This window comes from Alligator mississippiensis, chromosome 1 (genome assembly GCF_030867095.1).
Source record: "Alligator mississippiensis isolate rAllMis1 chromosome 1, rAllMis1, whole genome shotgun sequence".
Lineage (NCBI taxonomy): Eukaryota > Metazoa > Chordata > Crocodylia > Alligatoridae > Alligator > Alligator mississippiensis.
In genome coordinates, this window is record NC_081824.1 from 243,863,745 (window position 1) to 243,889,353 (window position 25,609).

Genomic DNA, 25,609 nt, shown 5'->3' on the forward strand with positions numbered 1-25,609 from the left:
GGCATCTGGACCTGCAGATTTAAAAATGTCTAGCCCTTCCAGAAGATCCCTAACTACATCTGCACTGACTGAAGTCTTGATAGAGCTATCCCCAAGATTGTCCCTACCTCTGATAGGTGGGATATCCTGGTCCCTGTTCAGGAAAACAGAGGCAAAGAAACTGTTAAAAATATCAGCTTTCTTATCTAGCGTGGCCACCAGATTACCGTTTGTGTCTTGCAGGGGCCCTACATTGCCTGGTGCCCTCTTCTTGCTCCCAATGTACTTGAAAAAGGACTTTTTGTTGTCCTTAATCCTGGATGCTAGCCTGAGTTCCATCTCTACCTTGGCCTTCCTAATAGCCCTCCTACACTCCCGGGCCAAGGAGGAGTACTCCTCCTTGGTGATAGTTCCTCCCTTCTGTTGGCTAATCCTACAGGCACTGGAGTCTGCCGTTGATGGCCAGTTGAGGCTTCTTTCAGTGTGGTGTTATCCTCCAGAAGGGGGTCGCCGGCTGGTCCTTCTGGCTGGACAGGTTGGGTGCTGGTCAAGTTGGAGATCAAGAGGGTGCCGCTGAGGGTCACTTTTCACTGCTATTTATCTGTCCTTGGCAGACTTTGGTGACTCCCCAGTTTTCAGGTTTGCCCAATCCAGGGGTCGTTGACCCTCGTGGGACTTCCCCCTCGGTGGCTATTGGATGCCATCTGTCAGCCCCAGGGGTCATCCGCGTGTTCATGCAGGTTTGGGAGTCCATTGATGAATTTTGAATAGGGCTCTGGGAGCGGTCGATCTGGAGATATTCAGCCCAAAAGTTGGTCCCCGGTGTTTATTAACTTAGACCAGGTCTTCTAGCCCTTGAACAGTGAAGTTTAGAGAATTCCCGGTTGCTACATTGTCTTCTATTGATTTCTTCCGTTGGTTGATCTGCGGTTTTCCTAGGTGTTAATTGCTGCCTGCTACTGTGTTACACATTCAATCACTGATTCGGTCTTTCAGGGGCCCGCCTGATACAGGGAAGCAGCAGTTTGATCCCTGCCCTTATTAACATTGTTACAATGTATAACTTACTTCTGAAACTAAACACATTTAATTAAAAGGTGAGGAGTATAAAATATAAGCTACAAGAGTAATGCCATGGCACACAAATAGACAAAAATACCAAAATGCAAGGGGAGACACAAAATACACACATACAAACTTTAAAACACAATTCCTTATCTTATACTGAAAGAAAGAGGAAGGAAGAAAAGGTAGAAGAAGAGAAACATATCCAAAGAGGGGAGAGCAAATGCAGGCAAGAGGAAAAGGGGGCTTTCTGCTACACTTCCACTGGTTGTATGCCCCCCTTTTAGTCCTCAGGCATTGCTGAATGCCCTTGCTGAGCCAAGGGGGTTTCTGAGCACTCTTACCTCTCTTGCTTTTCTCAGGGACTGTTATCCTTCTAATACTGTACTTTGCATGCTTTGGAGGTCAGACTAACCAGCATGCTGATGCCCAGTTCACTTTTCTCCTTTCATATCTACAGGTACAGAATTTGGTATACTCCAGGCAAACAGTACCACACCCCTTTGGCAAATGTATTCAGATCCTCGCTACTGGACTTGCCCTTTCATATGCTTGTTCTTTCAGTATTCTGGGAGAGAGATTGTCTGGTTCTACTAACATGAAAGCTGTAAGCACTTTCTTTCCTACCATCTCTGAGAGGGTAATTTTATACACCCTTTCCCTTCCACCATCTTGCCCTTGCCTCATGTTAAGCATCATTTTTCTTTCTGGAACCTGAAGCACTTAGTTTGGGGCATACCAAGGTGACCTTCAATCTCTATTCTAGCCTCTTTCTCTAGTGACCTTACTTTTTCACCCTGGTTCTAACATTCTTTTGCTTTCTTGATTGCAACTGAACTTTAAGAAGACATCCTTAGGACCAGTCTGTGGTGATGCTTGGGGTGTCAGTTAATATAGAATGCCATAAGGTATACAAATGGTTTGAATTTTCCCTCCCATGGCTCTGCGACTGAATTTCTACCTTGCTGCATGAAACTACAGAAGGCTCCACAGGTATTGATTGAGAATATTAGCTCAGCCTGTCATGAAGCACGCAAGGCCCTAAGAACAAATCTTTGTTAATATTCTATTAATTGCCTTTCCCCTGTAGGACTTCTTGGTGCTGGCAGTATTTCTAGTCCTTGGCTCACAGAGGAAGAAAACATTCAAGGGAAGATGGAGCCACCCACCGTGCTTATGTGCAGGATCCTTGCTGTCCTCTCAGTGATGAAGCTTGGTGAGTCCTTGGTGAGCCAGAGAAGGAGTGGTACCATCACAGATCTCTGCCAACTCCTGTGACTGTTGTCATGGGTCTCATGTTATTTGAGATATGTTTATGCTTCACACAGTGTCCTGATTTCACATCTTCAAAATAGAAACATTCTGCTACTTTTCAAAATGGGGCCCATCTCCCATTACAGTCACTGGGACTGTGTCCACTACCAGACTTCAGTCAAAAAAGATGTCATAAATTCATCTGTGGGGAATCCCCAAGCCCTAATTTTCTCCTCACTGTGCTGCCAGTTGCCCCAAGGAACAAAGCGTGGTTGCCCTAGGATAACTCCTTAACCCAGTAAGCCTCAGCTCCACTGCTTGTATATCAGACCCTGTAGCTGCCATGAGGGAATCTCTGCCAGCCCCAGGTGGCCACCCTGTTCTATAGAAAGGACCGGCCTGGCATATCACTTGCCCAGAAATCACTCTTTCCACAGGCAATCTGTAAGGAGACAAAACAACATAGGATACAAGAATTACACAAGCAAAACAGACTATGAGTTTGGAGGCTAACAGGCTTGGATGTAGAAGGGGAAATGAATTATTTTAAGGCAAAACTACATAACCTATCAGGAGCTTGCATCCCAAGCAAGAGGAAAAACGGCAGAGAATAGATCTGCATAGATGAACTAGCACCTAAACAGGCCATTAAGAATAGCAGACGATCTACAAACAAGGCAGGAATGACGGATATCTTTCTGTGTTCAAGAAATTCAGGATCAAGTCTGAGTGTCCAAAGTTTAGCTGAATTCAACCATATAAAGAATAGTAAAACAAACAGTCAAAGCTTCTTTGGTCATATAAAGAAGCAACAAGTGGGACCATTAGATGTTGAAGATTGGGTGGAGATCAAGGGGCGCTTACACAAGTGATCAAAAGACACTTCTGATCACACTGTAACTTTTAAGTGTTTTACACAAAGCACTTAAAGTTATAGTGCAAGTGAACTTAACAGAAGTTCAGTGTTTGATTGTGGGGGCTCAAGCCTCCATGCTCAAGGCCAGGAGACAGGGAGCACTATTGCACAACTCACAGCAGGCTCTGCAGGTTCCCTGGGAGGTAGTGTCGAGAACGACCTAGCCACAAATGGATTCATCAGGCATCTGACTAGACGTCTTACATGTACACCATGATCCATAGGATCAGTGGTTGCCTGCTCAAAGGTTCAACAACAAGAAAGTCTGTTGAAAATTGCACCAGACCTTGGTATTCAACCAGACACAGATGTGGGCTGCTCTGCATGCTAATAAAATGGGCTACAGCCCATGCATGGGTATCAAATACTAACACATGGGTTAAAAAAACAAAAGGCTGATCCAAAACCCACTGAAAACAACAGGTAGATTTCCAGCCCTGGGCCAGTAGCAGCAGGGAAGCCCCAGCCTTTCCCATGCCCTCCCTGAGGAAGCTGGTCAGGGCACCCCCACTCCCCATAGTGCTATTTGGCTGGATGCCGATAGGCTGTCCCTGGTGGTTGCCCCCTTCCAAGAGAACATTCTCTTTCCCTAGGGATTTCCCCATGTGGGGGTGGGGAAGAAAAGGGGGCGGCAGACACCCTCCGGGCAGAGCAAACAGGCCTTCAGTGAAATTGCCCTGAAGAGGGATGGGGTGGCCTGGCTGACTTCCAGGTCGGTAGTGGCAGGGAAACCCTAGTCTTCCTCATGCCCTGCCTGGGAAAGCTGGCCTGGGCACCCCTACTCTTCCACAGTGGAATCCTGGCTGCTGCGCCGGGAGCTGGGGCAGGGGAATACCAAGCCCCCCTGCCTCATGGGCCCAAGCCCAGGCCAGCTCCCCCTCAAGACCCCAGCAGGGGTGGTTGAGCTGAACCCACATGGCAGGGGGCCTGGATTCCCCCTCCCACCCCAGCTCCGAACACCAGCGTCTTGCCTTTCTCCTTCTCCCTGACCCCTCTCCCTCTCTCTCCTCTCTGTGACAGCCCTAGGGGCAGGGTTGGGGTGGTGCTCATGGACCAGCAGCTGCCCAGCCCTGCAAAGGCACATGGTATGTGGGCAGAATCGCTCCAAATTAACCCTTGCCTGTACACAGGTTCTCTAAAGCACTCTGCCCTAGAGTGCCTTCACCCAATAACTGATTTAAGGAGGGTTAATTTTTCACATGATCGGTCATTTTAAAAGTGCTTTGCAGCTGTGAATGTTTGTTATGTTACCATTTTAGAGCACTTTCAGGAGCCTCATCACACAAAAAAATGTAACGTCTGTAAGCGCCCAAAGGCAGGCTATGCGTGGTTAAAGAACTTCAGTCAGGATGAGGAGATGATGGAGGACAATGATGGGGTAAAACACAACAACTGAGTACATGAATAGAAAAAAAAAGATCATATGCGGGGATGACACTAGGAGGGGGATGGGGACGGTGGTGGCGGAAAGAATAGCCACCCTAAAATTAATCTTAGCCCTCCAGTAGCCACCCCTTCCAGAGCTGCCACCGCCACCTGCCCGCCCTGCACAGCTGAACCTGCCCCATTTCCACGCAGCCCATAGAAACACTGTGCTCCCGGCCGGCCCAGTCCAGCCCTGGCCCAGCCCCCTCACCAGGAAGAGGTTGGCAGTGCACCTCCCCTGATCGAATGCAAGGTGGAAGCCTGATGTTACAAAATTCAGGGGCTTGAATAATCTTCAGCCTGGAACACTGAAGGAATTGGCACATGAAATAGCAACTTGTGTAGTACAGGTCATCACAGAATCTATCAAATCAAGGATAGCATCCTTTGACCGGAGAAGAGCAAATGTAGGGCAGAATTTCCCCTTGTGCAGTTTTATTCCCCATTCCTATTTCCCTCTGCCAGTGGTAGTTTTCTAGCTGTCTATATGTATATGGCCTTTTTGACCCCTTCTTTTGTGCTTGGAACATGTAAACCTGCACATACAGATTAACCAGGTGGTAGTAAGGCTATGCACCAGCCAGGAAAGTTCACATATGTGAGTGCAAGTGGAGGTCCCCCCAAAAATGACAGGGATGAGGGGAAAGGATAAGGGCCTTCTTCTGCACTTAGGAAAGCCATAGCCACAGGTCAGGCATTATCCAGACCCCTTGCAAGCAATCGTTTTGAACATGAGCCGCTGCTCCTGGCATTTACTAGTCACTGGATAAAATAGAAAGAAGGCCTCATTGGGAGCAAAGCTTAAAGATACAACACGGGCTTCCATTCAAGGGAACAACAATCTCACTGAGCCACACACTCTCTGGTATGTGCTCTTTCTCCTGGCCTCACCTACTTCCCTCTCTTGGCTGCCGAGGGGGCCACAGATAATGCCTGAACTGTAGTGTGGTGGTTGGATCGCAATAGTGGCAAGTCAGAGAGACACTCCGGGGTGAGAGGGGCCTAGAATCTGGATTTCCAAACAAATGCCCTAACCACTCATCTACTGACGATAAAAACACATGAGGACCTTCTCCAGCCTCCTCTAGAGTCAGGACCTGCTAATCATGAGTTTCTGGATCCCTACATTGAAATGCAGGTGTGCATTCACAATGGGTGCAGTTACATAGCTGTGTATGCACATGGCCAATGCATACTCTACAGCAGCGTTTCCCAGCCCATGAGTCACAACCCCAAAGTGGTCTCAAGAATATATGAAAGGGTCACAAACAAACTTTAAAAATGGATTCTTCTTTAAAGGAGAAAAACGTGGGAAACCACGACTTTTCCCTTGCAGGCTGGCAGAGTTCCAGCCTGCAAGGGGCTGTTTGGGGCCCCTCATGACCCACGCACCCACCCCCCATGTCCCCACCCCCACACACTGGGGGCTGGGGCCTGGGAGTGGGGAGCAGCAGGTTGCGAGTGAGGGACACTAGGTCAGGACTGACCATCAATGTTTACAAATGGGTCCTTATACAAAAAAGGGTTGAGAGTCACTGCTCTACAGCACATACTCAGTATATGTGCACCCACTGACTTATCCACTGTGCAGGACTCACAGAATTGCTTCCTGTGCATAAGTGGCATTTTTGGCACTCATGTGACTAAAAAGCTGTTATTTAGATGCATAAAAGGAAATCAAATTCTATCATCGCATGTGGGTTTTTTTAAAGTAAGAAAAAGTGACCCAGGCAACTACAAGCCCTTTTGCTTGACTTCAATAACATGTAAGGCAGGGGTGGGCAAAATGCAGCCCGGGGGCCAGATGCAGCCTGCCAGGCCATTTTATCTGGCCTGCAGGGCCCTTAAAAAAATTTAGAAAATTAATATTTATCTGCCCCTGGCTGCCTGTCATGCGGCCCTTGATGGCTTGCCAAAACTCAGTAAGCGGCCCTCTGCCCAAAATAATTGCTCGCCCCTGATGTAAGGTCTTAAACCAGATACTGAAGGAAAGAATAGTAAAAAAAAATGGAAGCGATTCAAAAATGGGACAAAATGCAACATGGGCTTGTCAGAGGACAATGATGTCAGACTAATTTAATATCTATGTTAAGATAATGGACTTGTTAAGTAAGAATAAAAAGGTGGACTTCATTTTTCTAGATGTAAACAAAGTTTCTGATACCACGTGTCATGGAAAATTAGTGGCTGAACTAGACAAGAAGGGGACCAATGCTATAGTTTTGAAGTGGATAAGGATTTGGGTCATGGAGGGCATCTTTACACATGCTTCAGGAGTGGGAGGTCACTTTAATTAGAGCAGGTCTTGGGAGCTGCTCTAATTAAAGCATCCACAGTGTCTTGTGTATTCCGTGTCCTGTGCTTCAAAATGGCGGCAGGAGTGCTTTAACTAAAGTTTGTTCCACAAGCTTTAGTGAAAGCACTCCTACCACCATTTTGAAGCGTGGGGATGCTAAATACATGGGATGCTGAGGCTGCCAGAGCATGGTAATTAGCACGTGCCAGCAGACTCGATTATTCAAGTCTGCTCCAACATACCATAATTACAAAGTGTCAGAGTGTTGAGGGCATGATCCCTAATTATGCAATTGTCACAGATAAAAGTTATTAATTTGTAAGGCTGAAATAATCAGGGATCGATGCAATGAAAGGGGTTACTCCTTAATTTGCTCATAGCTTGAGCTTGCTGACCTCAGGGCCCAGAGTACCTTAAACTAAAGTATGTACCTAAGGCTGGCTGCCCAGCAAGCTTTAAGAAAAAGTATGTAAACATAAGCAAGACTCTACACACCAGGTAAGTATGAACAAGTGAGTTATATTGTAAAGACAAAACGAAGTGCACAACAGATGTTTAATAAAGAACTGACATACAACTTCATACACAAACCGTCAATGACACTAATTTACAACTATGCCACTTCCCATATAAGTTCAACAAGTTCCCACCACATCAGACAAATAGCCAATTACAAATAAATCCAAAAACAAAGATCTTATGTCCTCAATAGGGACACCAAATTATAAACTCACAAGTATAACTCACTCAATTAGTTCTACTTCTCTCACCCTCACAGTCTAACACCCCCAGTTTCAGGACCCTAAAAATCATATACCCACTCTCACTCTTGCAGCAGTACTGCAAGCACAACTCACCAGGGGAGTGAGGTACCCAACACCAATCATTCACCTTCCCTAGGAATCTCTCCTTTTCACAGGGACTCGAGTTCCTTGGATTATGGGATGGGGCAATACTTTACCATAAGTGCAAGATCCTTTGGAGACTCTGCTGCCCCCTGATTGCTGTGGACTGCAATTAGGGTTCCACCTGAGAAGCTCCCTCTGCAGACTCAGGGGACATGCACTAATCAGTCTCCTCACATCCACTAGGCTCATGCCAAGCTCATACGTATACCTAAGCAAGCACCAAGCAAACAGACCCAAGCAAAGACAGCCACTGAGATGCCACACACAAACATCCAGCAAGTTCACCAACAATCCAACACAGATGCACGCACACAAACATCACACACCGCAAACCCTTTTATTTACCCAAATCACACCATTTCTGTCAATTGCAGCTAAACCAATCATCAGTTCAGAAGTCCCATCAATCACTTTCTAATCCAATCAAACTGATAGAGGTGTCTGTCACTCAGTATCATTTGGAACAAACTTAATGCTTTCCATTCATTCACCAATCAGATCAATAATTATCTCAGGGGGGTGATCTGCACCTTTTTGGTGCCAAAACCACTGTCACTCAATAAATTGGGCATGCTCAGAACCAGAAATTAGGTCATGATGTAATGATAGTTCAAAAGTTCAGAGCCTCCAAAACCTTCTGAGTCTGACCCACACTGAGCATCTGCCAATTGATACCCTAAGCCAGTGGTTGTCAACCAGAGTATGCATACCCCTAGGGGTACTTAAAAAGGTCACAGGGGGTACACAGAACTGATATGGCTGATAATGCGGCTGATAAATGCCCCATGCGTGTGCACAGCTGCAGCAGAGCATGCAGGCAGTGAGGACTGCAGCCCAGCAGTGTGGAGAGCACCTGGGTCCTGCTGTTAAGTCTGTTGTGAGGGAAGAAGTATGAGGCTGGCACATTGAGGCCCCCATGGTGGGGCTGGGGGAGGGAGTGGGGTTTGGGCAGGAGCAGGGGCTGCCCAGCTGGGGAGGGGCACGGGCCTGAGCTGTGCACGGAGGGGGAGGGGGGCAACTCCCATTTCTACACCCCCCCCCCCAGGAGGGCATGTGGGGTGTGTCCCCAGATATGCGCAGGAGGAGGGGGTAGGCTGCTGCTGCAGGCTGGGACTGTGGCTGGGGCAGTGCCAGGCTGTTACTGGCGGGGGTGTTGGGCTGGGCTGTGCTTGGGGCAGGCGACAGCAGTGCTGGAAGTGGGGGTTGGGGGGGGCTACAGCAAATTCTGGAGTAGCTGCAGCCCTCCCGTAGCCCCCTCCCAGTGCCACCACCAACCAGCCCCCTGCCAGGAAGATCCCAGTGCAACCCTAGCCCCAGCCTGCAGCAGCAGCCTGCCCCACCCCATGCACAGATCCATGGGCACATGTCCCCCATGCCCTCTTGGGGTGCGTGCAGCAGCAGGAGGCGCCCCCCCCCTCCAGTTCCCCCAAAGGAGGTGCTTGCAGCTCCATCCCGTGCTGCACCGCAGCTGTGCATCACCTGCCCCTGCCCCAGCCCTCCCTCACCAGGAGGGCCTCAATCTGCCCCTCCCCCCACCCCTTAAAAACAAGAAAAAAATATAAAGGGGTACATGAGCTGAAACTTTGAGACAGAATGGGTATACTTGTTTAAAAAGATTGAAAACCCCTGCCCTAAGCAAATTACTTAACTTGAGCAAAAGAGCTGGTCAGGCTGGGGACACTACACCTTCCAGCCTAACAAGAGCAGATGTCACAGGCACCCAGAGAGACCTCAGTGGTTTAGTTCAGAAGGTGACTTATCCAGTGGGAGAACAGTTACCAGTTGTGCTCCTCAGGGATCTCTCCTAGGACATGTTCTGTTTAATATTGAAATCCACATGAAATTAGTGGGTGGGCACTAGTGGGTAAGCTGGGGTGGGGTATTCCCCGTGTGGAGGAAGACCAGATCATTATCTACATCTTCAAATATAAACTTGTGCAATGAGGCATGAGGAATGAAATTTAACAGTACATAGTGTGAAGTAGGGATCAATAACAAGGACTTCAGCTACAAACATGGGGACACGAAGACTGGGAACATCTAACAGGGGTATGGGTGCATTGGTTAACTGTAGGATGGCCATGAGCCATCAGTGTGATGCAGCGGTCAAAAAGACTACCACAGTCCTAGGGTGTATTTGGTAAGGTATATGCAATAAGGATCAGAAGGTACCAGTACCACTGAACAAGGCATTGTCAAGACCCCATTTAGAGCACAGTGGGTATGTCTACACAAGACACTTTACTGCTCAATAGCATAGTTTACCCCATCTACACATGCATATGTTTACTGTGCAGTACACCTTGCTAATAATTTGTGAGTAAATTTGCAACCTGCAAATGCAAATCTGCTCCTGGTCAGCTGACCATCAGGGGGTGGGAAATTGCTCCTTGTCCCCAGGAGCTGCTTGCTGCCAGGGCAGATTCTGCCACCGGACCCCAGGCGGGGACTATGTCCCCCTGCCTTGGCAGCAGGGAGCTCCAAGCTCCCACTTTGAGATTGTAATGGGAGAGTGGGGGCTGGGAGAACTTTATCTCCTGGTGTCTGCTCCGTGGTCAAGAGACTGGCACTGGGAGATAAGGATCTCCCAGCACTGGCCCCGCAGTGGCAGAGGTGCTGCTGGGAGCTCCCTGTTGGCAGGGGCTGGGGAGCCTGTGCCCTGCCCAGCTCTGCGATTGCAGAGCTAAGTGGAGAACAAGCTCCCCAACCTCTGCCTTGTGTGTGGGACAAGGGCTGGAATCTGTCCTGGCCAGGGGCAGGTCCCAGCCCTGTGTCCCAATTGGGTGACCAAGGCATGGGGTTTGGAAATTGCTGCAGAGGTGGGGTAGGTCCCAACCCCCTGCCCTGATCTGCCAGTGGGGCAGCTAACAGCTCCATTTTTGCAAAGAGCTCTCTGCAGGCTGGCAGAGTTGCAGCCTGTGAGGGGCTGGGGGAAGTGGGAGGAGGGCAATCAGGTAGGGGGCACTATGTGTACACATACATACACCGCCAGGCAGTCTGGAAAGCAGCTCCTGCAGGTAAGTGTTGGGGGGGGGAGAATTGAGGCCCCCATAAAGAGAGAGAGAGGGAGCTGGGCAGAGCTGGGGCTGCTGCCCAGCTGGTGCGGTGTGTGGGGCTTGGGGCCCAGGGCCACATCTGGCAGCAGGGCCCGAGTGGGGAGCAGGACAGGGGCATAGGCAGTTCGTCCATGGAGCAGGATGGGGGGGCTGGCTCCCTGCCACTGCATGCACTCCAGGCGGGGGCATTGGGGGCTTTGGGGGCATGTGTTCCCAGGTTTCTGCACCCCAGGGGGGGAGGTGTGCAGGGGCAGGCTGCCTCCTGCGGGCTCAGGGTCCCCGCCGTGCTGCCCTTCCTCCCGGAGCCTCTGCGACCCAGTGGGTGGAACCTGGCACAGCGGGGCAGAGCAGGGGTGAGCAAGAAAGCTCGGGGCTGGTACTGCAAGCCTCATGCTGCTGTGGTGATGCACCCCTGCCCACCTGGCAGCAGAAGGGGTGGTGATGCAGAGCTGTGCCCCTTGTTGCTGCAGTGCAGGCAGGGGCTACCATGCCAGGTCCTGCCCACTGGGCCATGGAGGCCCTGTGGGGGAAGGCAGCAGGGCAGAGAGACCAAACCCACAGTGGGCAGCTTACGCTCCCTCCCCCATGGGCTCCACTCCAGCTGTACTGACCGTGGCAGAGGGGGAACTGGGCTCCAAGCTCCACTCCAGTCCGCTGCAGCAGCAGCCTCCTCCCATGGGTGGAAGCCAGGGCTTGGGTGCTGCTGCAGGGGACAGGGGGCTGCAGAACTGGGTCCCTGGCTTGGTAGCTCTGACAGTTGAGGGCCTCCTCTGGCAGGGCTGATGGGGGCGCAGGGGGGCTATTTGTGGGGAGTGAGGAATTTATTTTATTATAGTGACTGAGGCTTCCAAATTGTTTTAAATTTGTAAATATATTAATAAAACATTGCATTCAGTTGATACCTATATATACAGTGGCATTTCATTTTAATTGTGGATTTTGAGTTTTTAATCAGAGAATTTGCTTGTTTTTTTAAATCAGAGAATTTGCGATTTTCAAACATAGAAAACCAAGATCCCTGCTGATCACAGGGGAGTCCTGTCCTTGTGCAATTCACAAAAACTGCAATTCTGTAAAGTTGTTGTGTAAGAAACCTGACCTTTGGACACTGTTGCTTCCTGTTTAATAGAACACAGATCCCACCCACTAGTATAAGGTGCAGGATGGAGAATGCTGCCCCCCACACCGCCTCCAGTTTCCTTGGGGGATACGGGTGACATTTCTTCTAAAGGGGTTTACCATGGCAGACCCAGCATTGCCAGTATTCTTGTTGTCATTGAATATCTTATGATAGCTGGTGTTTTTGTTTGAGCCCCATTTCCTGGAATAGAAAAAAGTTTCATGACACTCCCAGCTTCAGTTATCTGACATTAAACATTTGGCCCCTGAGATTGCAGAGAGGAGCCTGAAATCTGATCTGAGCACACTATAAAACACAAAAACAGAGAAGCCAAAGAACTCACATTTTACTGCTTTAAAAAAAAATACCCTCATGAATTTTAGTCAACCCTCTGAGTGTCTGTGGCTTGACTCAAGATTGTTGAAGTGTGGTGTTGTAGATGGCCAGACATGTCTACAACAGGAGGCATTTGTGATGACTTCCTGCACAGGAGGCAGAGCTGTAGTTCTTTCCTGTGCAAAGAAAGTGCTGGGGCTGGACTAAATCTGTGTCAAATAAATCTAGTTAAACCTCTGTGAAATCTTACATCAGTGCACTTAAAGCTTTCTTTCTATCTTCCCTAACATTAGGGTTGAAGCAGTCCTAATTGGTGCTGCACTGCCTTACATCTACCTGACTGTTCCAGCCCCAGCATACCTTTGGCAACCTGGTTTCCTACAGCAGCCTCCTGACAGAGATTCTCCTTACTTTACAAGGGAGGAATCCCCCAGGGGCCAATTACAGATAGGAAATAACTCCTTTCTGGAGCCACAAACAGCCACATCCTGGTCCTTTTCAGGCAGAGCTACAACAAACGACATTTGGGACACCTTCGTGCTCTTTCCTGGAGAACTGTCTTCGGGCTTGCCTTTGTTATGGCCTTCAGTTAAAAACCTAAAACAGGTTTTTAACTGAAACCCATGGTTTCAAAGTAGGGATTTTGTTTTCCATCACTGTTTTGGTGAGGGGCCTGATCCTTTTTTATTTTTAGTTTTTGGCAAGGGGCCCGATCCTTTTTTGGGGGGAGAGCCTGCCCATGGCTGGGGGGGATAAGCTGACAGTGGTCTGAGCAGGGCCTAAACTGTGGGGGGCCCTGTCCTTCCCACCATGGCAGTGGTCCCCCTCCCCCCCACCCCGGGCCACCCAGGTAGGCTGCTAGGGGGGTGGGTGTTGCCCCAGCTTGGAGGCAGCCCCCAGCCTGATCCAACTCTTTCCCAACCTGAGCTGGGGCAGCACCCAGCCTGCTACCAGCCCACCCAGGCAGCCCCTGGGGGTGCTGCTGCCATGGAGGGTTGGACCGGGCCCCCATCCGCAACTCAGGGGCTGCTCGGCCTGCTGGCAGCTCACCCACAAATTGTGGGAGAGGCGGGCAGGCTCTACCTAAGAAAAAAGGATCGGGCCCTTCACTGCTTCTGCTTTCAGCAGGCTTCTTTTTTTCTCTGGAGCCCAATCCTTTTTTTCTGCGGAGCCCGCCTCTCCCACAGCTGGGAGTGTGAGCTGACAGCTGTATCATTGCAATTTGCAATGTTGCAAACTAAACTATATCGGGATGTAGTTTAGTTTTCAACAATGCAAACTCATTTAAAATCCCCCAAACACTTGCACATGTACAGTGTGACAGCACTAAGTCACACAAAGTGACCTTTTGGTCATGTGTACATAGTAATGGCATCACGTGTTCAAGCACCCACACAGATAAACTGTGATCCATGTAAGTGGTACGATTGGCCAGCTCTTACAAGATGAACATGGGAGAAGAGTAGATAGCAGCAGGGGGACACTCTTACTGCCAGACTCTTCACCTAAAGAATGAAGAGGGAAGAGTAAGGATGGCTGTCAGGACAAGGGTGGACAAGAGAAGCTCCCATGAAGTCCAGCCAGGGGTCGCTTGGATGAAGGAATTCTCTGGCCCCAAGGCACGCTGCACCAGGGTCACCAGCCCCCTGGATCTTCACAACAGATATGAACCCCTCATAGCACCAGTAGAGCCGGCACAGCTGCTGGCTCCAGTGCTCAAAGAAGAAAGGCAACCTGCAACCACTATGAAGAAGAAACACAGAGTGATTGTTCTGGGAGACTCCCTCTTGAGGGGGACAGACGGAGCGATCTGCTGCCCTGACCCCTTGGTCCGTGAGGTCTGCTGCCTCCCAGGGGCCCATATCTGGGATGTAGCAGAGAGGATCTCGAAACTTGTCTGACCCTCCGACCACTATCCCATGCTCCTCATCCATGTGGGCACAAATGACACGGCTTGGAGCAATCCCAGCTGGGTTATGAGTGACTACAGGGCTCTGGAGGCAGGGCTCACAGGGTTGGGGCTGCAGATAGTTTTCTCCTCAATCCTTCTGGTTAGGGGTCACGGGCACAGGAGGGAAGAGATGAATTGAAGAAGTAAACAGAAGACTGTGGTGGTGGTGCCTATGAGTGAGGTGGAGGCCGCACCTCACTTGCCTATGCACAAATGCCAGGAGACTGTGGAACAAGCAGGAGGAACTGGCCCTTCTGCTAAACAAAAATGAATACGATTTCATAGCGATAACAGAGACCTGGTGGGACTCCCCCTGTGGCTGAACCACGGGTATAGGTGGCTATATCTTGTACAGAAGGGATCATGTTGAAAGAAGGGGCAGGGGTGTAGCTCTCTATATGAAGGAGCAGTACATTTCCCTACAAGTGGATATTGGCACCCAAAGAAGGCAACTTGAGACCCTCTGGGTTAGATTATGGTGGGGACATGGTGAAAGGGATATCATGGTAGGAGTCTATTACAGACCTCCTAACCAAGAGGAAGAGCTTGACCACAAATTCACTAGGGAATTGGCAGTGGCTGCACACACTCAGTGCATGGTTGTCATGGGCGACTTCAACTACCCTGACATCTCATGGGAATAGCACTCAGTCAAATCTGATCGGTCGCGAAGCTTCCTCACTTGCATTGACAAGCTTTACTTGTCTCAAGAAGTCTATGGGCCAACAAGACGCAAGCCGTTGCTGGATCCAGTACTGGCCAAAGGGGATGATCTAGTGAACAACCTGAGAATTGAAGGGAAGTTCGGTAACAGTGATCATGAGTTGATCACTTTCTCTATCCATTGCAAAGCTGGCAGATCAGTCAGCAATGCAGAAATCCTCGACTTTAGGAAAGCCAAACTTCACAAGCTCAGGAGGCTGGTTGCCAAGGTCCTGAATGGCCATGACCTGACAGGGAGGGGAGTCCACGATGAGTGGTTGCTCCTTAAGGACATGATCCTTGAAGCACAAGGGAAGTCCATTCTGGCCTGTAGGAAAGGTAGCAGAAGGGATGAGTAACCCCCTGGCTAAATAGGGAACTCATGGACCTCTTGTATCTGAAAAGAGAAGCCTATAAGCAATGGAAGTCAGGTAACATCACCAAGAAGGAGTATTCAGCACTGACCTGCACCTGTAGGGAACAAACTAGAACAGTCAAGGCTGAAACCAAACTCAAACTGGCTACAGGAATCAAGGACAATAAAAAGTCCTTCTTCAGATTGTGACAGGGTCAAAACCTGATGGTATTCAACATGGAGAAATGCAAGGTGCTCCACCTTGGGGAAAAAAATACACATCATACCTATAGGCTTGGCAATGCTACACTCACTAGCACCATGACTGAAAGAGACTTGGGGGTCATGATTGACCACAAGATGAATATGAGCCACCAATGCAATGCTGCAGCCAGCAAAACAAACAAAACCCTGGCTTGCATCTACCGATGCATCTCAAGCAAGACCCAAGAAGTCATCCTCCTGCTTTTCTAGGCCTTGATGAAGTCACAGATGGAGTACTGCATTAAGTTCTGGGCTCTGCACTCTAGAAGGGATGTGGAAAAGCTTGAGAGAATCCAGAGAGCCACGTGCATGATTAAAGGACAAGAGAGCAGGCTTTATGAGGAGAGGCTGAGAGGCATGGGGACTCTTCAGCCTGGAGAAATGAAGGCTCAGGGGGGGACTTGGTGGCAGCCTATAAGTACATAAGGGGTGTGCATCAGAAACTGGGAGAACATCTGTTCCACAGGGCACCCCAAAGGAAGACAAGATCTAACAGTCACAAACTCCTGGAAGACTATTTTAGGCTGGACATAAAGATAAACTTGTTTACCATCCAAGTCCCCAGAGTCTGGAATAGACTCCCCTCAGAAGTGGTGCAAGCACTTAATCTGGACACCTTTAAGAAACATTTGGATGCTTATCTTGCTGGGATCATATGAACCCAGGTGGCTTCCTGCCCCTTGGGCAGGGGGCTGGACCTGATGATCTCGTGAGGTCCCTTCCAGCCCTGATGTCCGTGAAATGCTATGGGGGGCATGGGGCCCATCTAAGCTCTGCATAGGATCTGAAAGTATTATGAGGGAAATAGGTTCTATGGGAGGGCAGGGAAGAGAAATTCAGCTCTGCAGTGGGGTGGAAAGTGAATCAAGTGGTAACATGAGGGATCTTTGACCTCTTCAGAGGGGGAATATAAGGGAAAATGCACCTCAGAACTGAGGCTGACTATGTGAATAACTGATTGCTGATGCATACTCAGGAAAAACATCTGGGAAATCCCCAGAGACAAAATCTCAGGAGTTGAGCTATGGTTATGGAAGTGCAAGTGCTACCATAAACTGATTTGCAGCTGAACAACCTTATTTTGTTTCCATTTGGATAGATTCATAGAATCATCTAGTCCAGTGGTGCTCATGGTTTTGGCCCTGTAAGCCAGATGGATGGTGTGTGGCCACCTTGTGGGCCAGATTGGGCCCCATACCACCCCTTCAAACTGGAATTGGGCCCTGGAGCTCCATGCTGCCCTCACATGCCATGATCATGCCCTGGGGCCCCATGCCACCTCTGGCCAGCCAAGGGCCCTGCACTGCCTCCACCCAGATGGGTTTGATCCCTGGGGCCCCAAACTCCCCCCATCTGGTCCCCACACTACTGCTGTCTGGCCCCCATGCCAGACTGCATCACCCTGAGAGCTAAATCTAGTGAGCAAGACCATGGCCCCTCAGGCTCTCCACAGATCCATGGGGAGCCCTGCAGGTTGGATGCTGCAGCACCAAGGGCTGGGGCTGGCCTGCAGATGGAGGGTAGAGTACCTCTGATCTAGTCTGACCTCCTGTGTAATGGTAGGCCATAGGACTGTTCTATATAAACTCCTGTTTGAACTAGAACATGCCCTTTAGAAAACAGCCAATCTCATTTAAAATTGCCAGTGACAGAGATAATGTCACAGCCCTTGGTAAATTTATTCTAATGGTTAATTACCCTCACTGCTTAAAGCATATGCAAAATAGAACAGAATTGCTGCCAGCTGGGGGAAAGTGAAAGGGAGTTGGTGTGCCAGACTGGCAAGGATAGGATTGAGATATCAAAGAGGCACAGCAGGGAGGAATAAGAGAAGAAATCCAAGGGTGGGGAGAGTAAAGGGTGGGGACATCGGGAGTGGAGGGAAAAGAAAAAAATAGAAAGAGTTGGAGACAGGAAAAGCTTTTCCCAGACAGCAACAGACACTGGATTTAGGGTTGGATACAAGATCTTGATAATTAAGGAGGTGATAGGGAGATGAGAAATTTGAGGAAGGATTAAAGGAACAGAGGGGAATGAGGGAGACCTTCTCATGACCTGGATAAGGAGGCAGGGAATTTGGGGTCCATTTGGCTGGAAGGGAGGTATTAATTGTGCCAGTGCTTATCTACTTACTCCCTATGCTATTTTGGGGGTATCTTTCAGGCCTGAAGCCTGCTGCAGTTGTAGGACAAAAAAAGGTGGCTGGTGTTGTTGGACAGGAAGTGACCCTACCTTGTAGCTTCACTCATAAAATTCCTTCAGTGACTTGGAAATACCAGAAAAGATCAGAAAACACCGGACAACAAGAATCACAAGAAGACACTGTGATCAAATATTACAAAGATGTCTTTAAAGGTAAAATCCTAAATTCACCATGCCTACCCCCTATGCAGGGCTGGGTAGCCCCCTTTCCTCCACAGTGGAGTTCTAATCCCAGCATTCTTATTCTTCCTGAAGGAAAGGCTCCGATGGCCAATCGATCTGAATTAATTACAGAGAGCTTTTCCCTGAAAGTGAAGAAACTGACACCTTCTGATGTTGGCGAGTATACCTGTGAATCTGGAAAAGACAGAAGGGACACAGTCCAGCTGGTGGTGTTTGACAGTGAGTGATTGGGGACCATAATGAGACCTTTCTGGGAGAGGAAGGACCTGAGTCCCAGGGGCTTTGAGAAATGGCCCTGCTGAGATCCCTCTCCCTGATCCATCTCCTCCAGCCTATGCTGGTGCAGATCCCTTTCTTCAGCTTCTCAAAGTCCAAGCTCCCCATATTCACCTTTTTCTGGGATACCAATAAGGACCCTTCACTCCCAGATAGACCTTTGCTTGGGGAGGCAGGCAAAGGAGAGGACTCACTGACTGGGCTCTTTTTTTCTGCAGTTACCTGGTTTTCAACAAAATATTTACCACACAATGGAAATTTATTGCTGAGCTTGAAGCAATACCCCTCTGCCCAGAATAAAATCACTGTCACCTGGTGGGACAACAAACACATGGAAGTGACGAGCAAGCAGTCACAGACAGGTCAATACAGTCTGCAGAAAAGTGGTCTTCGGATTACAGATAGTGGGACATGGAAATGCAAGATCGAGTTACAATTCTTACCCGGGAACCTGGAGATCCCCTTTGATGTGAAAGTGATAGGTAGGAAAAACCCTGGACTCTTGGACTCCTCCTCTCCACACACACAGACCCTGGGATGGGCAAGTCCCCCTGTCCACTACCTCAGTCCTGAGCATTTGGAGCAATGAAGCTCCAGGTGCTTTCTCTTAGGATTTCTGGACTTCTGAAAATCCACATTGAACAAGTGACCTTGAACAAGTCACTTATTCTCCCTTTGTGGGAAGCTTGCTTACTGTGAGTACCTCCAGATAATGGGTATTCAGTAGTCCCTCTATTCCCAACATTACTACAGTCCTCTTTCCAGGGCGTCCCATAATCTGTCTCCTTCCCACTGGGGTTTATGTCTTTATGTTTATGACCCTGCAGGTGTCTCTCATTTTTCTCCTCACAGCTGAAGCTTTGGCGAGCCCTGTGGGTTTTTAGTTCTTTGAATCTTTATCAAGAGTCCAGCTCCTGATATTTTCTGTGGCTGTTTTCTGAACCCCCCCACCCAGAACTGAGCACAGCAATCCAGCTCAGGTCTTCCTGGAGTTGCACAAAATGCCTGGGTGAAGTTGAAAAAATGAGAAGGAGGCTATTGCTCCACATAATTCTGTTTGTTCTTCTCTCTCTGCTCTAAATTCAGGTTTCGGTGATTTGGAGAGTGAGATCCAGTATGCAGCTGTTAATACAACAGCGTCCTTTTCATACTCACTGAATCTCCAGGAAGTCAGATGGACGGGGAGCTTTAAAGGACGTTTGGATTGGAAAGCAAAGACAAATGACAAGTATCAGGAGATAATGAATTTCAACTTCACTAATCAAAGATTGACCTTGCCCAAGCAAATTAAGCACTTTGGGTTCAAGGGAGATGAGAAATCCTTCAGCAAACTGGATGTAGAGCTGTCTAAAGTTCTGTTTGAAGATGCTGGATGGTACCAGTGCAGAGTCACGTTTGACTTTGGACATGTGGAGACTGCTATCCACCTGGTAGTGATGACAGGTGAGAGGAAAGTAATCCCCAGAAAACGGGCTGGGGGAGTGTCCCCCCAGAGGTGTCTCCTGCAAGGAGCCCTGAAATCGTAAGATTGTCCTCTCACTTGTGTCTCCCCCTTCTGTTGTCTACAGTCTCTGCCACCCCCGCTGGGCCTCTCTCCAAAGGGGCTGAGGTGACGCTGCACTGTCAGCTCTCAGCTCTCCCCTCACAGAAAGGCCTACTGATCTGGCACCGTGTGAATGGGACAGATGAGGAATCTAAGCAGGTGATGCACAGGGAGGTGGAAGTGAAGGCCAGGACTGCAGGGCTATGGAGGTGTAGCTTCATATTGGAGACCAAAACATTAATCAGCGCTGACTACATGCTGGGTATGGGGACCAACTCTAAACTGCTGCCCCTATACTGAGGAACCTTTTGTCTCTGTCTGCCTCTTAGTCTTCCTCTCCCACTGACTGTCATCTCTCCACAGAGGAAGCTGTTGAGTGGAATATCTATGTACTGATTGCGGCAATAACCGGAGCGAGTGTGGCACTACTTCTCTTTGTCAGCCTGTGTACGTTTATCTGTATCGCATGGCAGCGCAGGAAGGTGAGTCCTTGAACCCTTGTACACAGTGAAATGAGTCAAGTCCTGGCATTTAAAATGAGTCTCTAAGGATCCTCACCTTCAGATGGGCAAGTGGGAGGAGATATGAAAACCCCACGTGGGGAAAGGGATCTCAGATCATACAGCCCAAACAACTCTCCTTGGAGTTTGGTGGATACAACCTGCCCTGTCTGGAGAGGGGGGTGATTTGAAACCTTCAGCCACTTCAGAGAGAACTTTCAATGCCAAAATAAAAACTTGTGCCACACTCCTCCTCTCTTGGCAGCGGCGGGCAAAGAGGATGGTGCGAGTCAGACGAGACCTGCTAGAGAACAGAATGTGTCAGTGTCAACAGTAAGTATTGTGGCCAGCACATCTAGGGCAGGAAGAAACTTGGGCTTTAAGACAGTGGGAAGACTCAGGGAACAGGGAATAGGACATGGACTTTTGACCACCTTGGCTATGGTTGGAGGACAGTCATCTCCATGTGTAGTTGTCATGTTAATTATCCTGGCTGTGGTTAACATAAATCAGTATATATTCAGAGCAGCCCCCCTCATGTTTAATCAATTTGCTGCTACACCCCACTGTAGCAGGGCACTAAGATATGCCTGCTCCTTAAGGCTGAAGAAGCCTGGCCAGGGAGCTTGGCAAGCTAAGCAGAGCTCCCCAGCTGCAGGTTGCCAGGGTAACAGCTTAAGGAAGCAATTGGCCACACCGGCCAACATCACCAGACCAGCAGGAGGCAGGGTTCTGGGATATATAAGCCCAGGCTGTAGCTAGCAGACACATGCTCTCTCTCTAGCAACTGACAGGGAAGATGCTCCTGCCTCCTGATGCTACTTGAGACTGGTGCTGCCTGCCTAGTTCTCCTAGGACTGCCTGCTATCTAGATGCTACATAACTACAGGGAGTCTCCCAGGTACCTAGAATAGGGGCATGTTACTCTGAGTAGAAGGCTGTCCCCTGAAAGAGGCATAGCACTGTTGTTATTGCTAGTATTTAAGTTATAGCCTAGAGGCTTGTGTTTGTGTTCATGTTTACCCTGGAGGATTGGGATAAGGCTAGAAGGGGAGGTTTGGAGGCTTCCTTAGTGCCTGGAGAGAGAGGGTATATGATTGGGTAGAGCCCAGTGTCAGGCATGCTGAGCCCAGAGCACCAGGAGGGTGCTGCCAGAAGGACTCAGCAAGCCCACCATGCCAGAGGGGTGCAGGTACAGGGTTGGGTGAGCCCATAGCACCAGAGGGGTGCAGCCAGAGGGGCACAGAACCCATAGCTCCAGAGGGGTACAGCTAAGGGGGTGCAGAGGTAGGTGCCCAAGAGAGAGGCACAAAGCCAAGCATCTGACAGAACGGCACAGAAAGCCAGTCACTAGAGAACTCAGTGCCTGCGGGTTACAGAGACAGGAGCCAGGGGACTCAATACCACGGGCGTATAGAGTTGATGACGGTAGTAACACCTGCAAGGCATGGGACACATGTAGAGAAGGTTGGAGCATGTATGTACCACCTGGTATAGCTGAACACATGAAGGACAGCCTCCCACCTTAATTATTTACTTACAAGGCATGGCAGGCAAGATAGGTGGACAGACTGTCCAAGACAGGTGAGTAGGCTGACACGGAGGGCAGCTTCAAGACAGCCCCCTGTCACACCCACATACTAGGGCTGTGTGAGGCTTCGGACAGAGCTTCGGATCTGGAAATGCTTCGTGGTCCAATGCAACACATCCGGGTCGAAGGGCTGGCCTTGTTAGGCTTCGCAAAGCGCCTCTGAGCCACCTTGGAGATCCGGCCATAGGGTATAATGGGGGAAACAATGTATCTATAACTTTGTTGTTTTTTGTCTGATTTGGATGAAATTTTTAGGCGTGGTAGACTCTGTAGAGGATGAAGCCTGCTAAGTTTCAAGAAGATAAGTTTAGGGGTTTGGGGGGAACAGCACCCCAAATTCTTAAAAGCAAAACTCCTGCCATGTCTACGTGTTACAACACAGGGGGGGTCAAAACTGCAGGAATGGTAGATCTTACTGAGGCCACTAAGCCTAACAAGTTTCAAGAAGATCGGTGCAAGGGTTTGGGGGGAACTGCCCCTCAAGCTGCGGACAAGCAAAACTCGTGCCATGGGTGCTGTGGGACTGACTGTGTCTGACTTGGGGCGGGGAGGGGAGACACTGCTGCAGGCCTGGCTGCTAAGCTGCTGTGTTCCCAGTTACCGATCAATCGATCATGATTCACTCAGGGACCAGCTCAATACACAGGACCTAGCTACTACATAATGACTTAACGAGCATCAATTAGCACCTACAAAACCAGGCTAAGGAAAGGAAAGACTCAATACAGGCAATCAACTGCCCCAGGACAGAGACAGTCTTGGCAGGAGTTTTGTCCATCAGCAGCTAGGGGTGCAGGGCCCCAGAACCCCCCTGCACCGATCTCCTTGACAGCTGGCAGGCGTCACAGCAGGGGCCACCATCCCTGCAGCTGTCACCCCGCTGCGCCTTAACACACGCAGTGCCACCCACAGCACGAGTCTTGCTTGACCACAGCTAGAGGTGCAGTTCTCCTCAAACCCTTGCATTGATCTCCTTGAAACTTGGTAGATTTCATGCTCTCAGCAGAGGCTACCATCCCTGCAAATTTCATCCAAATCAGACAAGAAACAACAACGTTATAGATATTTCATTGATTCCCCATTATACCCTATGGCCGGATCTCCAAGGCGGCTCTGAAGCTTCGGAGCTGCTTCAGCCAGATGGAAGCAGAAACCTGTTCCGGAGCTCCGGATTGGATCACGGCCATCTGAAGGAGCCGGATCGAAAGCCGGTTTGGATCGCTGGCGACTCGCACAGGCCTACCACATACACCCTAACACTGCGCTAACTCACACGAGCAAAAATGCCAGCTTCCACAGCCATCATATTTCATTTGAAAGGTCACAAGTTTGATGAACTCTTGCCAGATTCAAAGTAAGACTCCAAAGGAACCCTGCAAGGCTTCCTGGCTAGTCTGGTCTGGAGCCAGGAATGCAGGAAGCTGTCTGGTCTTTGCCCTCTAGGGAGACATACCTAAGGGATGAGTCTGCTCTAGGGAAAGTGACCCTGGAAACTGTTCCAGGTTGACCAAAAAAATGAGAACTCCCTGGAGGAAGGAAACTCTGCTTTTCAGCTCTCTCTGCCCGCAATATTTTTTGGCTGTTCACCCTAGAGCCCCTAATATTGCTCCAAAATGCTCTGTATTGTGAGTGATTGCTAATAGCTTTCAAGGGGGCTTTTTCATGCTGGGTGGCCAGGCCTAAGAACCACACAGGGGAAAGATGCAACCAAAATCCAAGGGAAATGTGACAAGTCCAACTGTAGGGAAGCCAGGAGATCCATCTGGGGAACCGAGTCATAGATCCAGACGGCTGGGCAGAGCACAGGGTCAGGAGGCTAGCTCAGTCAGGTATCTGGGACATCAAACCAGAGTCAGGTTAGGGAGCCAAAGGGTCAGGCCAAAATCAGGGTCCATGGGCAAGCCAGGTCAGGTAGCCAGAGTCTGTCAGAGGTAGTAGATGCATGAGCCAAGGGCAAGGCAACCTGGATACAAGATTGTACCTTATTGCCCAGACACTTCCTCTTCCAGGTCAGGGGTTTTTAAAGAAAGAGGTAAAGGTTCAGCTGACCCTGCCTGGTATCTAGGTCCAGGTAGCAGATTCTGATCACCCCTGTCTATCCTAATGCTCAGCTGTGGAGGTAGCAGACCAGGACAAACAGCTGTACCAGGCAGGCTGAGACCCGAGGTTCAAGGCCATAGCCTGACAGGCTTCAGAGGTGCCCAGGCAATCATAGTAGGAAAAGTCATTCTCCTAGAATCCCTCCTAAGTTCAAAAGTTGATGCCAGTATCCAAAGACTACACCATGTGCTACGTTAGTTGCTTGTTGGTTTCATAGGCACCAAGATTCCTCTCTAACTGAAGAGCTCCCTTTTTCCACAATGTAATGATTATGTACCATCAGACATCAGAAAAATCTGCCATTCTGTCATTATCACTGAAGAGCCCAGGAGGAGCAGTGTGAACTGGAGAAGGCTCATGTTTATCAATTTAGTGAACACCTCTGTGGTCTCCTGGCAGATAAAGCAGTCTGCAGACCTAAGATAACCAGCAGTAGCTGTAGAAGTTCTGGATGAAAAAGTCCATGCTGGAGAGTTTAATGTACTAGCTATTATGAGTGACTGTAAAACCTTTCACAGCACCCAGACTTTAGATCGTCTTTCTCCCCTCATGTCCTGCTACCATAATGATAATTTTTCTAGTATCAGTCCATGATATAGCTATGTCTGTAGCTCTGGCTTGGTCTTTTACAGCGAATGGTTCCTCTGGGAGCTAGCAGATAGAACCATGGACTGTGTTTCACTACACTCATGTGTCTGGATTGTTAGAGTAACCCCAGTTCCATGTGTTGTCTTTTGACCTGATGACTCTTTTTTGAAGGAGACTTAAACATCGCCAGGTCGACCACTCCTTCTCTAGGATCTGTTAGGAGGTGTTTGGAAACATTCATTTGCCTTTCAACATCTTTGAGTATATCAAGCCACATACACCATGTTTTCTGGTTGTGTAGGTTTTGGTGATTTTTTTTAAAGCCATTCTGTTGTGAGTGGGAAGCTTTTTTCATAACTTCAGGCAGTGAATGGGCACAGGGTAGCCAGAGAGGGGCTATCTAATGTCTTTAGTTTGGTGTGATTGTTCCACTTTGCTTGCAGGTGCTTGCTCTCCTAGTGGCCTGTGGAGTGATTGCAGCAAATACATACTAGCTGTTTATGTCTGCTGCTATTAAACATCTTAAAATGCAACAGTAGTTGTCATTCACCACGAGGCCTGGCTTCCTACACTGTCAGTGTATGTTCAGTTGTTGAATAGCAAAATGGAAGCACAGCGATTCTTAGCTTGTACTGACTCCCCATTTTGAGTTTGCAAGCTTCCTGTGCATGTTTTTTTCAGGGCACTAACTTTGATTTGTATCTTCTCCATGTGTGCTTTGAAGAAGACTGTGGGCTCTAGCATCATCATAAAGTAGACATGATTCCAGCAATGGGAGAGAGAGTGGTGTGTCCCATCCCAGACAATGCTGAATTAGCCTGTTGTTCTTACTGTTCCAACTATGGAGTAGACTCACTTGTATTTTTAGCTGGTTTGGCTTGTCATTGATTCTTAGTGTGACAGACAGAGAGCCCAGACAGCAGCACTACTGTTAGTGTAGACTTAATCTGGGTAAACTCTTTGGTCTGGGCAGAGATGCATCAGTCACTGGCATACATA

General features: G+C 49.1%; 1 protein-coding gene across 1 annotated transcript in view; it reads left to right on the forward strand.

Moving 5' to 3' along the window:
• Positions 1 to 2,136: 2,136 nt before the first annotated feature.
• Positions 2,137 to 25,609, forward strand: part of CD4 (CD4 molecule) — a 36,452-nt gene continuing 12,979 nt past the window's right edge. Inside the window, exons 1-8 of the mRNA XM_019476111.2 lie at positions 2,137 to 2,260; positions 17,791 to 17,982; positions 18,085 to 18,231; positions 18,507 to 18,770; positions 19,375 to 19,731; positions 19,857 to 20,093; positions 20,195 to 20,313; positions 20,597 to 20,664. Of these exons, the coding sequence (XP_019331656.1) occupies positions 2,200 to 2,260; positions 17,791 to 17,982; positions 18,085 to 18,231; positions 18,507 to 18,770; positions 19,375 to 19,731; positions 19,857 to 20,093; positions 20,195 to 20,313; positions 20,597 to 20,664 (1,445 nt within the window). The 5' untranslated portion in view covers positions 2,137 to 2,199. The remainder of the gene's footprint in view (positions 2,261 to 17,790; positions 17,983 to 18,084; positions 18,232 to 18,506; positions 18,771 to 19,374; positions 19,732 to 19,856; positions 20,094 to 20,194; positions 20,314 to 20,596; positions 20,665 to 25,609) is intronic.